The sequence below is a fragment of the Seriola aureovittata genome, chromosome 9 (assembly GCF_021018895.1).
Source record: "Seriola aureovittata isolate HTS-2021-v1 ecotype China chromosome 9, ASM2101889v1, whole genome shotgun sequence".
NCBI lineage: Eukaryota > Metazoa > Chordata > Actinopteri > Carangiformes > Carangidae > Seriola > Seriola aureovittata.
Genome location: NC_079372.1, coordinates 25,092,031 through 25,106,221, shown reverse-complemented (window position 1 = coordinate 25,106,221; position 14,191 = coordinate 25,092,031). Strand labels below are relative to the sequence as shown.

The following is a 14,191-nucleotide window of genomic DNA, read 5'->3' as shown; positions in this document are numbered from 1 at the left end:
GGGGGAATTTAATGTGCAGATTGGCCTCTGAAAGCTTCTGTGACTGATCAAAATGTTGTTTTAGATTAATTACAGGAGGCATAGCTTTAACTTTTAGCAGTAGAAAGTCCCTCCTTTCAGCTGGAGGGACAATAAGTGCTCTCTCATAGATGCTTCATTTATTTATTCTTTTCATTTTGTTCCATCCTTTTAACATGCTCGTCTTTTTTCATCTCCATGTCCTCACACTCTATCTCGTCTTAAAAGAAAGTGTTTCTCTGACAGTGGGAGTTGTCCACGCTGGTCCCTGACATTTAAACCCACAGTGTTGAAAACAGGTTTTACTTTTGTGTATTTATAGGTGTGTGTGCTGGAGCTCGACACTGTATGTGCTGTTATCGCTCTGGCCTCGGCCGAGAAACATGGCCAGTGACCTTCGTTGGAAATGTTTGTGAACATGTGTAGAAGTCGATATTAGAACAGGAAATAAAGCATCAATAAAGTAAAATATATTTTGAAAAAGTAGTTTGTTATAATGTGCGGTGCACAGAAGTGGAGCTGCAGCTAACAATTATTTTCATTATCAATTAATCATTTATATTTAAAAATTCACAGATATTCAGTTTAATGTCGTATACAAAAAAAAACAGCAAAACCTCACATTTTAAAAGTTGACATCACAGAATATTCTGAACTGAAATGATTAACTGATTATCAAATTACTCACCACTTAATTGTCTCAGCTCTGCACAGGAAGTGCGAAGTATTGAATTATTGTGAGAAGTGACTGTTTGTTCTTATCTGAGCTGGTTCATTTGCAGCCTGTGTGGGTGTGACCTGATAGCAGAGATCACTGTTTTCATCCAGTTTATTTTCTGACTACACTCTACAACACAATGACACAGAAATATTGACAGGAAGGAGGAGAGAGAGGCGCTGAATGATCTGATCTCATCAGGTCACATGAAGTCCATATGCACTCAGTCGTCTTCCTATCTGAAACGTTGAATGTGTTGGGCTCAATCCAGCAGCAGAGTGAGTTGTAACATGACATGACTATTTTGAGGTCATGTGTGGGTGTACAGCGATTAAATTTCCAACAAGACTAAAATATACAATCAATAGCCACCATGTGAAGCATATGAAGTCAGAGACACAACTTTGGTCTTCGTTGATCTTTATCACTTGTTGCACCAGGAGAAAAGGCAATTTTGTTAATTAAATCAAAAGGGTTTATCCTCTGTACAGTCCATTCAGGACACGTCAGACTCGGCTCATTCGGCTCAGCTACACGTTGCCAAACTTGGGTTCACTTTCATCTGTTCCCAGGCCACTTTGATTGGCCTGTGCTGAACCAGTCAGGTAAACTACAGTGAGAGATAACTGCCCTTACCTGAGCAGCATCTCAATATAAAGGTAGCACCATATAAAGGTGTACGATACCCAGAAAATATCAGGAAAAAATGGATCGCAGGTTCGAATAGTACAAGAAGAAACAGCCACAGCCAGATGTTCGATGAAGAACTGAGCTTGATAGTAAACGGAGCCCATCATGTTGCCATGTTGTCTTATGGAGAACCGGCACGACTTGAATTCAAGGTTTCCAGCAGCTAAATGGAAAAGGGTATAAGCTGCACAGCTGTACAACAACAACAACAACAACAACAACAACAACAACAACAACAACAACAACAACAACAACAACAACAACAACAACAACAACAACAACAACAACAACAACAACAACAACACAAAATGGCTCCAAAGAGACAAAAGAAGATTAAAAACAAATGCAAAAGGGCCTCAGAAAGATGCAAAACAATTCCAAGAGATAAAACAAGTAAGTCAATGAAAAAATTACCTCAGACACACAAACAACTAACAAAGATGAGAAATGAAAACATTCGAAATGCAAAATCAGACAAAATGACTTGTGCCCTCTTATGTAGTGGGGGTGGGGGCGGGGGCCTTTTACATGTCTGTGCCCAGTGGCCCATTGTCTTACAATCCGTCCGTGGTTAACCTGCTGGCTTTAGACTGGCCTTCATAGCTGGCTGCTCATTCGTGGTGCCAACATGTTACTTTCACTTTGTCTTTTGGGACAGCTGAATGATTTCCACTAAAGTCAGGCTGGAAACGTGCAGACCTGACTGTGAACGCGCACACACAGCAGCTCACATATCACACTGGAAATTGTTATGAAGGTCAGAGCTTTATCATAGCGTTAGTTATTCTGTGAATGCAACTCCCATCAGCCATCAGTGCCAAATGGGTCACAGAGACCTTTCAGCTAGGCAGGCTTCCCCACTACAACACACACACACACACACACACACACACACACACACACACACACACACACACACGCCCACTCTATACTGGAAAACACACACTTGCAGTTACAGTATACACTATTGAGAAACTACGGGAATCCACACACACACACACACACACCAGTGTTGGCTTTTGTTTCTGGATCATTAACGACTTCAGCTGAAGTTTGTGAGCTGTAAGAAATCTTCCCTCTGTTGCTGAAACAGATATTTTGCAATCTTCATTTCTGTTGAAGTGTTTTTGTTTTGGGCTGGAAGCCAGAGGAGGGCAAGGCGTGTGTGTGTGTGTGTGTGTGTGTGTGTGTGTGTGTGTGTGTGTGTGTGCATTTTTGCAGTACAGTTATCTGCTACAGGGCCAAATGATTGAGCAATGAAAGAGAGAAAGGAGGTTTCTGAATCTGACAGTAGTTTTAACTTTACATTTCACTGCTCATTTAGATGAACTTTGTGTGAAACAAGTCACAGAAAAGCCTGTTAACTCTGTTAACTTTAGTATCGTGCTTGACTGGTTTCACTCAATAGTTCTCAGAAACAAAGTTTAGGGTAGTTCAGCTCATTCTGTGTCGTCCTGTTCCTGCTCCTCTGGGCAACATTATTATACCCTTTTCCCACCAACGTTAGGTACAAGCGGATAAACCTGTTAATAAAAGCCGATTGACCCGTTTTCCACTGCCAGTCGAATTTGCTTTTCTGTTCGGAGAGAAACACACACATAATTTCGGGGCTGCAGCTCACTCTTTCACCCCGGAGCGCAGTGTAACCGCGGTGTTTGTGGTTCAACAGCACCGTGCTGGACAGGACACAGGTGTGTTTACAGTGTCTGTGTGATCTGAAAGACGTTACAGCACATAAAAGGGGTGAAAATTGGCGTCTTCACCCAGATGTTGTATTTACATCAATTCCAAATCGAGCAGGAGCCGATAAATAAACGATAAAGAGTCATTTGACCCAGTTGACCAGTGGAAAAGTGCCTTTAGAATGATTTTATAATCATTTTACTTGGTTTTAAAGCCTTATATTTACCCAGAACTTTCCTATATCAGTGACTGCCTTTTTTTTTGGCCTAACGTTGTTTTTAATCCTGTTAACCACTCGTGTTGCACTCGGTCAGTGCAGTAACTTCATGGTTCTCATGTGTAGAAATGTGTCTTTGGTTTCTCAGAACAAAAAAGAATATTCAAATTTAACATAATCAAACTCCACAGGAAATGTACCAGTTTCCCTCAGGTGCACTTTCAATTTGGTTGTTGAGCTGTGTCCTAGTTCCATAATATACACTACTAACTAAAGTTAATAATAATAAATAATTGCTTTTGGTATTACACAACATTTAGTAATAAGATTCATATAAAAATAGATCTTCCGAAAAATCAAAAATACATCATTTTAAAAGCAAAATAAATAAATAGAAATGTTATTCAACAACACTACAACAGGCCGGTTAGTAGAACAAAAGTATTTGAAGTACATATGTGAAGTTTGATTGGGAGTGACATGTTTGTTGTCGTTTATTTGACATCTTTCTGTGCACATATTGCATAATTACATGTTACAGAATTACATTATAGAAGAACATTAATAATTAATAACGGAGCAGTATCAAGGGCTGTAATAAAAATTATTTAACCAATTACTCAACCGTAACACTAACAGTCAGTTGCAGCGTCACTATATATACTGTTGGTTCACAGTACAGAATTGGGACATGGCTTCGGACCCTCCTGCCTCTCTCCTCCCGTCGCTCACTGTTTGTCAGTGTGTGAGTCGTGATGCTGAGAGACGAGCGAGACGACGCTCACTAAAGACCACGGCTGTATTTAATAATGTGGAGAGGCAGAGCTGTCGCAGCTCATTCACTTCTCTGTCTGTTCTCAGGACAATGTTGTTAATGTAAAGGTCTTACTCCTACAAATTAAGCACGTGTGTGCACGTGTGTGTGTGTGTGTGTGTGTGGGATGTGACCTTGGATGATGCTTTTGCAAGCACACAGTTCCTCAAACACCCGGGACAATGGTCTGTTGTGAAAAAGGGGAAAGTTGAGATGAGTTGGGTTTCACAACTGGGCTGAAGTTTTGCCAATCCGAAGGTGGCTGCAGCAAGAGTGTAGATTTTTAGGACTGTTGTGTTGTGGTTGAGACGTGTGGTTGAAGTGACACAAGTGACCCAGCTGGATGAACATGCTTGGTCGCCCTGGGACACAAAGAAAGGCTCCAGGGCGCCGTTTTTACCTGTGGATTTGCATTTTTGGAACATTTTGTCTGTGCAGGAATGGCAGTAATTTGATCATACTTTGATAAATACATAAAATAATGAATATTCACAATTAATCTAAGGCCTCTCAAAAGTAGGAGCTTAAGGCCAGAAAGTCTCATTCTCAGTGAATATCAGCTGTCGCTTTTTGAATCCATATGTGTGAACAGTGAAACATGCATAGAGAATGCTTTCTCCAGTTGCAGCCCCAGCTTCAACAACACATCTTAAAAGTTGATATTGTGCTTTAGTGGTGCATATTTTTCCAATTAGACCTTTGTGGGACTCTGGCCAGTTGCCTCCTCATAATCTATCTTTGAGCCCAGTGTTTTGTGAATTTGGGGAAAAACAGATACAGTGGTGTAAAGACTTACCCGTTATATTTTTAATAATCATGTTATATTGTTTATTTCTTTGTTTGACAAATGTTTTTTTTGTGATTAAACCTCTTTATTGCTTTTTTTGTTATACAAACACACATAGAAGATTCTCACATAAAATATAAGGTATTATATGGGCCCCATATCTTCCTGATGACATCTAGACTGTAATTAACTCTTCATTCATTGGGTGTGTATTTCAGGGAAGGCAATGAACCTGGTGACGAGCTGACGGTGACCTACAGAGAGCTGCTGCAGAGGGTCTGTCAATTTGCCAACGTGCTGAAGTCTCAGGGTAGGTCATGACCACCTGACACACACCTGGATCTGTGGGTGCATTGATCTGATACACTGATACCGACCTGATTAAATCCATACTATTGATATATCATTTACAATCTGTTTTTGTCTCCATCCCGCTCCTGTCTGACCTCGTCTATAGGCGTGAAGAAGGGCGACCGTGTGTCCATTTACATGCCCATGGTGGTCGAACTGGTGGTAGCCATGTTGGCCTGCGTCCGAATCGGAGCTGTTCACTCCATAGTGGTGAGTCAGGAGTGTGTGGTGTATTACAGGAAGTGTGTGTTTGTGAGTGACATGACGATGTTTGAGATGTTAACACCGTTTGTTCTGCTGTTTCCAGTTTGCAGGTTTTTCTTCTGAGTCTCTGTGTGAGAGGATCATGGACTCCCAGTGTTCACTGATCGTCACAGCCGGTCAGTTTCACATAAAAAAAATAAAATCCACACACATACACACACTTAATGATACCATTCTTCTTTTTAAATCAGCGTTGATGGTCCCGTAATCCAATACAGCTCTGGAAACATCTCATTAGCATTAAATTAACTAATGGGAAAAGCTGCATTTACATTGATTCTTAAGTGTTTAGAAGTTTTGTGTCTAGTGATTGTTGCAAAGAGGTAAAATCCACAGGGGTGGATGAGGAAGGTATGTCCCCCCTTTTCATACTCTCTCTGAATGTTGTTCTCTGACCATTCAGCCTTCACAGCAATTAGCAATTAGCTTAACAAGCAGCAGCAAGCAGTGCTCTGCAGACTTTTTTCTGCCTTGAGTTTTCTTTCTGTAGGTTTTTGTATGAGAATCAGGTTTCTTGACCAGTAGGTTTTCACGCATGAGGAAAGAAAGAATACAAGAATATGTGAGAAATGTGCAAGTAATCCAGACATATATTAGGTTTTGACCTAGTCTTGTTTTAGCTCTTTTGTAAAATACAGTTTCATTTTTAGTTTTATTGCTTAAACCAACAAGACCCATTCAATAGTAAGAGCCACACTGTCACACTGAGTAACACAGCAGGTTAATATAACACCGGCTTTATCATTTAAATAACCCATAATTCTGTTTTTATTGTTATTTGAAGAACCAATGACTAAGCAGGAAGAGGGTCAGTGTCTTGCATGAAGGCACCTCGGCAGAACTAGTGGCTCTCAGTAGACGCAGCTCAGCTGTTACAGGGCGCTCACGGCGTCTCAGTGAGTCGAGCTCAGTGGTTGAAACAAGCAACCGAAGGAGCTGCAGGCTGAGATGAGGTGCTGAGTTGTGACCAGTAATCAAAGTCTTATTATCTGGATTAGAGTCTGGGGATATAAACCTGTTAATCCACTGGGTTAATGGCCTGTGGTTGGAACCCACACACACACATTTTTCTCATTCATAGAAGTCCTGTAAGCGGATCATAGAGTCTTTAGCTCAGGGTCTTTTTATCCTAACAGACAGAGCACTCAGAGTTTTATTACCTTGTAAAAAAGTATGAATACAGAAAATGTCTGCTGGATCTCATTCAGTTTTACTACTGTAGATAAAGTTTTGTAAAACTATCTCTCAGGAGTTGAGGCGCTGCTGTAAACTGGAGCTTCACATCCACAGACTTGATAGCCATGAATAATAACTTTTGTTCTGTAGAAATTTAACTGACACTCTTACGCGAGCTGAAGAGGTAAGAAGTGTGAGCTTCCTTCATCACTGATATTTTACACTAACGCTGATTCAAATGACAAAGTGAAGGGAGTCGCTCTAAGTGATGAAGCTACGGAGAGTTTTACAGCTGGAAGAAGTCACTGTCCATCACCTGCTCTGCAGCAACCAGCAGACAGACAGTCAGACAGCAGCTGGGGAACATAGTGGAGCATTTAGCAGCTAAAGAGCCAGATATTTCCCTCAGGAGCTGGTGGAGACCAAACACACACATTAAGGTATATTAATCTGTCTCTGATGCCTCAGACAGACAGAAATTTACCTCTTGCTCATTTCAGCAAAGGGCAGAGATGCTTTTGCACAATTGTCCACCCAGTTTGTGAGAGAGGTTGAGATTGAACTCTGATTATTGCCTTGTTTTTAAAAAAAATTAAACCTATAAAGGAGGGATGCAACATGGCTGGAAGTAACTGTAAGGACAGACATAGATTGTTAAAGAATAGGCCCATTTTAACTCAATCACATGACAAATGGACATGAAGCGATATCTTTATAGCACAACTACACTGTCTAAGATGGGGGACAAAATCCGCAGTCTTCATGCTCTTCATAAATGGACCCTGAGGTTCAGCTGGAGCTAATATGAAGCTTAGGGATTTCTCCAGCGTCAGTACGAACCGGTGGAATGATCACAGCGACCAGTGACTTTAAACATATCTGTGGCATCATGTGAAGGTTGTTTTATGACTGATGTATAAAAAAAACACATAACACTTAATTTAAGATGAAAATGTTTTATAAAAGAATCACTTTCATTAATGGTTAGCCTGCTAGCCATGCTACGTCCTGCATTATTATTTCTCAGACCTTCTGTTGACGACTGCAGCTTAAATTTAGCTTCTTTACTTTCGCCCTCTGTCTCTCTTAGTCTGTTTCTTTGTTCATCTGTTTTTATCTCTCACTCGTTCAGACGGTTTCTATCGAGGAGATAAGCTGATCAACCTGAAGCTCTTAGCTGACGAAGCACTGCAGAAATGCAGGGACAAGTAAGCTGTACACACACACACACACACACACACACAAAGTTTATACATACAGCAGCAGAAATGCAGGGTCACACACAGACACTTCACCATCAGTGAACCAAGTTACCATTACCACAAAGTTTTTAACCCAAATTTGGTTTTATAATTTACTTCAGCAACAGTTCCCCTAGAGAGCTGAGTCTAAAAATAAGGTTACAGCAAGAATATGTATCAACACTAAATGTATGATTAACAATATGTTAAATATGATATTAATCAGAAGAAAACATGTTTAGTTGAGCTTTAGTTTTTACATAAACAACCAGATAATAGAAAAAAAAGAGACTAGAGAGGAGAGGTCGGGAAAGCACAAAGTTTATCTGAGTTTATAGATAGAACAAAGAAATTATACCAAACTAATAAATACAACATGCTTTCAAGAAATGCAAAGACAATAAGAAACACACAAAATGAAGTGAAAAAGAAGAGTTCAAAGGGCAAATCATCTGAAATATAGAGAAAATAATTATATGTAATCAACAACTAATTAAACATCACAAGTGAAATGTTTTGGTTTTATTACAAACAAACAAATTTAGTTTTATTTCACTAATGAAACATTACGATTTCACTGTCTTAATGTTGATGAGGCGTGAACAGTGCGACCTCTTTGAACTCACTGCAATAAACTCTCCACACATGGATCTGTGCATGACCACCACTTCGGTTCCCTCCTGCAAAACAGGTAAACATGTCTGGATCCAGATAGATCCTTCAAACTTGGCAGCATTCTGGTGCATCTCCTCACTTCAGTAATACTTCTTTAAACTGAATAGTTAACTACTTGAAAAAATGCCATTGCAGAGCTCTAGAAACCAGAGACCAGAGAGAAACCTGCAGATTGTGATCACCACCACGTCTCTTGTCTGTGCAGGGGTTTCCCGGTCGAGAAGTGTATAATGCTGAAGCATTTGTCCAAAGGAGCAGAAGAGACTTCTCTGGGCTCTCAGTCTCCTCCAGCCAAACGACCATGTCCCGATCTGCAGGTAAACCACAAACAACAAACCCAAACTGGGACGTTTTACCCCAGTCCAGGCCCAGGGGGGAGGGAGGGGGGTAACTGCAGCCTGTTGTTAAAACATTAGTTTAACCTGTCATCCATCAAAGTCCCATCATAGTCTATCCTCTATTCGTTAAGTTAATTTAAGTTCACATTTTCCCCAAGGAAACATCATCGCTTTGCTCCTCGCATGTTTGTCAGGTGAAACACGAGGGGGTCAGTTTTACCAGCGTGTGAACGACGCTGATTAATCTGAAGCAGTTTTCGAGAGACAAACTATCACACCGGTGGTTTGGGTCTGTTCATGGGATTTATTGACAAGAAGACAAATATACAGTAAAATCAGGATTCTCCGTGCAATATAATTGTATGGGTTAGTGTAGAAGTAGATGCCTCTGACTTCAGGCTGAGATTCTTCCTGACTCTTCCTCAGCTGTTTGTTTGATTTGTTTTCAAACTCAGAAACACTTTGGATCTTTTTCTGTGAAACTGGCCCCGTACAATCAACATTTTTTTTTTCTTACATAATCAATCTCCTAAAACTTCTCTCTCAGCTTGATTTGACATTGTGCATCCTGTTGTTTTTTTTTTTTTGTTTTTTTTTGTGTTCTTCAGTTAAAATAACCCCTCTCCCTCCTTAACTTCTCCTTCCTCCTCCTCCTCCTCTTCCTCCTTTCTTCCCTCCGGTCCAGCAGGAGAAACAGACAGGGAGAGTAAAGAAAACACGCCCTGTTCCGCAGGTATTTTCATTCCCTCCTCCCTCCACTAAACCCCCCATAACACCTTTGTTTTGCCTTTTTTAAAGGGGGATTTCACCCACGAGCAGAATTTACATTTTACTGCTGTGAACACGGTAAAAAGAATAAACTTTAATCCAAACTGAAGTTAATTGTGTTAGAGGGATCAATTTTGCTGTGTTTATTGCTGATTTATTGTTTTTACCGAGGAACAGTAGATTTTTATTCCTGTGATTATTGACGGTTCAAATGACACTTTTGAACATGAAAACTTATTTTCCCTAATTTAGAAACATATTAACTTAAATTTAATAGTGGGCATATTGTCTATTAGAGTATCTGCTGACATTAAAATCAGCTGTTGAAAATTAAACGGACACAATTAAATGAACTCACTAAGGAATTAAATTATATTTTAAATTGGCTGATTTGTGAGATTTTGTGCTACAATCTGCAATAGAATCATAATTAAGAGCTGAATAAATAGATATAAAATACAGAGACAGCATTAGAAATGTGAGAGTGTCCGAACTCACGGGAATAAAATGTAAATTCTGTGTGAGCGTGGAGTTGCATTAACACTGTTTTCTCTTTTTGTATCTGTTGTGAACACACGTTCTGTTTTGTCGTACACCTTCGGCCACACATTGTCGGCAGAGTTGAGCGTCTGTAGCTTTTGCACGCGGCCCTAAACGTGCGGCTGCCTCTGAAGTGTGTTGTGTTTTTCTGTCGCTAACATAACAGCTGTAACATTTCTCTCTTTCACTGACAGACCACAAGTCAGAAAGAATCAGGGCTCTGTTGCTGTGGTTTAAATAAATACAGATTTAAAAACTTTCTGAAGACCCCAGTTCTCTGCAGACAGGACTGGAGTTGGTATTTTGGGTTAGGGTTAGCGGTTGGTTAGTAGGTGCTAATTACCTGCTAAAAATTAGATTATTATTGTAAATTTTATGTCAGTACAACAGGATAACATGACTGTTTCCCTATAAAAACTTTGACACTGTGGATAAAAACTCAATCTGAGGTGTTTCATAAACGTCTTCTCACTCTCCTGCATCAAACTATAAGCTGACTCTACAAGAGAGGAGGAGGAAAAATATATGATATGTTAAATTAAGAGCATGAATTAACTGTCATAACATTTAAAGACTTAAAAATACAATATTTTAAATTTTTCCTGTGTTTTATTTGAAGTGTTGATCCATGAGAAAATATGTTTGTGGTTTTAAGAACCAAAAACCAGCTCAATGTAGTTTTACATCTCCTCTCTCATGTTTCTCCCTGGAGCTGTAGTAACAAAAGGTCAGTGAGCCAATCAGAAGAGACAGTCTGAGCCTCTCTTCTGATTGGCTGACTGTTTTCTGAGTGATCTAATAAAAAATATAACAGAGTTCAGGTAAACACGCAGAGAAACTCAATCCTGCAAGATTGGATGGTGGGTCCAGGTGGGTGGGTCTTGGGGCGTGGCTTAGAGACTGCTTTGTTGTGACATCATAAAGTTACAGAAGTCCTGACGGCTCGTTTTAAGGCTCAGTTTCTGAATACAGGCTGTGTGCGTTTCTCTGTCGACTGAGCTATTTGATACTTTCACAGTATTAATATAGAACCTAGACCTGCTTTATAATCAAAGAAGACATGGACATCTACCTTTATACTATATGGGACCTTTAAACTCAGATTACTGTCCACATGGATTCATTCAGACAATAATAAAATACTCCTGAGGATAAAGGGAATTTATATGATTCAATATTATTATCTCATTTATTTTTTATTTATCATTTCAACTTAAAGTAGAATCGTATTGTAATGAATTGATCATATCGTGGTATTGTTTTTTGTATATTTTATATTTTGTTTTTATACATTATTGTAGGTTAAATGTAATTAAAATCTAACAAGACAAATACTGAAATTTGTCCTTGATAGTATATATATTATTCAATAACAGCACTTTCAGCTCATCTTTTAAAAACTGTATGTTTTACTCAGATGCAGTTTCAAACAGACCCTGACTCCTTCTCAGTGACATGGTTGTACATTAATAAAGACTTTGTCTCACGGACCAGAGACAGAGCCCTGTGTTTTCTCTTCTCAGCGTTGCTTCATATCTTATCTGGTTGAAACTACGTCTTGGTGTCGGTGTAGTAGTCCTCCGTCCTTTTCCCCCTTTAACAGCTTCAAACTGTTATGATTTTCTCTCCTTGTGCACAATAAGGTTCAGCTCATAAAGATTCAAATTACCCCAAACAAAGAAAATCACAGTAGCTTTATATGCTCAGTTATTTAGAAAAATCCGAACATGCCAACAGGAATCATGTTGGTCGTGATTGAAAACACAAGGCTCTGTCGGTATGATGTCATCTTTAAGGTGACGTTCGCTGGTCACATCTGTATGAATTCCTCTTTAAGAGAGCAACATTAAAGCAGATGTTTCTGTGTGAAAGATGCTGGGTGGACATCAGACCTGGGTCAGTTTACTGTTTGAACGGAGCTCTCTTGCTTTTCTCAGACCGGCTGATTGATTGTTTCTGGCACATAAAGGCAAACGCAGGCAAACTGGACCACTCTAAGTAATTGGAAGGGGAGACTATGGAGCCAATTTCACTCTGCGCCACAGAAAAAGAGTCACTGAAGCAGTGTCCCTGTCAGTGTTAAATTATGGCGATGTGATTTATAGGAATGCAGTTCCTTCTATCCTCAAACCCCTAGATTCAAAAATGGATAGTCATATAAGTTATCCACATTTTAGAAACAAGATTTTACACCCTCCAAAACAGAACGCAATTTTTTTTAATGTGGTTTTATACCCTGATCTGTGTCTCACCACAGTTTTATCACAGAGCTCTACAGAGAGTTCCTCTGACTTCCTGGTTTTTGTCCTGACAGGTGTGAATTGTGTGAACTTATATACACAAGTGTGTGTCTTTGTAAACTCTGTTCAATTAATTTAATTACACTGCACATGTAAAGATCCAACTAGGGACAAGAGTTGAAAATTAGCAAGAGCTATAATTTCTCTGTGAAAAAAATCAATGTCATGCTTTGCATTGGAATTAGGTCAACTTACATCGTCCTTATTAAATGAATAAATAAACTAAATAATCAATTCAGTTTGACACAGCTGGACTCCAGTCAAGTTCTAGACTCATCTCAAGGATAATTAAAGAAAACAGGAAGCAGCTGACCACAGCAAAGAGTCTGAGTACCTCTGTAAATGAGAGATCCATCTACAACACAACAAAGTCCTGAAGCCACCACTTATTCTCTCTCTCTCTCTCTCTCTCTCTCTCTCACACACACACACACACACACACACACACACACACACACACACACACACACACACACACACACACACGGACACAATAGTTCCCATTTTCTCACGGGAATATAAAGTTAAGCAGATTTGTAGTTTGTTTCAGTCTAAGTTTAGATCAGATGGTGAGTGACCCAGCTCTGATTGACACACACAGAATAAGTTACAACACATTTCAGGGTTGTAACTTTTCCTCCAGCTCTTTTCCGCTTTATTCACTGTAACTCTACGGCCTTCACTCGGTTTTCTGTCTGCACTCTCTCCCGGTTAGTTAACGAGGCATGTTGTTTGTTAAACTCACTTTCTTTCACCTGTTTGTTTTGTGTGTTAGATTGTAGAGACATTCGTTAGTATGAATGTTGCGTGTCTGATTGTCAGGGATTTTATTGAAAACTCTGCATGTTCACTCGTCCTATGTGTTTGTGTCTATGTGTTTTCTCATGTCCATGTTTGTGTCTCTTTTGTGTTTGTGTGTGTGTGTGTTTTTTTTTTATTTCACACCAGGTCCCGTGGAACCCCAAGGTGGACTTGTGTTGGCACAGTCTGGTGCGGGAAGCTTCAGACGAGTGTGAGCCAGAGTGGTGCGAGTCTGAGGATCCGATCTTCATCCTCTACACGAGCGGCTCGACCGGCAAACCGAAGGTAGAGCGAACACACACATAGACACAAAGATAAAATTTCAGTCAGGGTTTCTGCACGGTTAATGTATCTGAATGGAAAATGTCTGCATCATCTGTCGTGTAAATATAATCGAAATCACAATTTCCGAGTGCAATGTCCAAATCACAGGAGCTGCATTTTTTTTTTTTTGATAAAGGTAAAATGCGTCACGACAGACCATAAATGAAGCGTTGTGGTGCAACAGACGCCTCAGGCTATAAATCATAAACTCCAGACGTAAAGGAGCACGTTTGTTTGGTACACCCACCCTGAGTGTGCTGTCGCCAAGTGCTGCTTATTGATTTCTCTCTATAATAATGTATGGTCTTGACCTTACCTTGTGAAGTGCCTTTAGATAATGTTTGTCGTAGCGAACTCTGTCGACATAACATCATCGTTTTCTTTTTTTTTTCCATTGACAATGCAAAAATGATCATTCAACTGAAATCTTGACTCGTATCATATATGTCATGTTTGGCTGCCAAACTACTTTTTTATGTTGTCAAA

The 14,191-nt window shown here is 39.7% G+C and overlaps 1 protein-coding gene across 3 annotated transcripts in view; it reads left to right on the top strand.

Annotated features, from left to right (window-relative positions):
- Positions 1–14,191, top strand: part of acss2 (acyl-CoA synthetase short chain family member 2) — a 30,554-nt gene that overhangs the window by 7,410 nt on the left and 8,953 nt on the right. The window contains exons 3-9 of one of the 3 annotated variants that reach the window (XM_056384581.1): positions 5,146–5,237; positions 5,385–5,488; positions 5,586–5,658; positions 7,851–7,926; positions 8,840–8,951; positions 9,661–9,705; positions 13,529–13,666. In XM_056384581.1, coding sequence (XP_056240556.1) covers positions 5,146–5,237; positions 5,385–5,488; positions 5,586–5,658; positions 7,851–7,926; positions 8,840–8,951; positions 9,661–9,705; positions 13,529–13,666 — 640 coding nt within the window. Of the gene's footprint in view, positions 1–5,145; positions 5,238–5,384; positions 5,489–5,585; positions 5,659–7,850; positions 7,927–8,839; positions 8,952–9,657; positions 9,706–13,528; positions 13,667–14,191 lie in introns of all 3 variants that reach the window. The other 2 variants (XM_056384580.1, XM_056384582.1) reach the window with 2 other exon arrangements.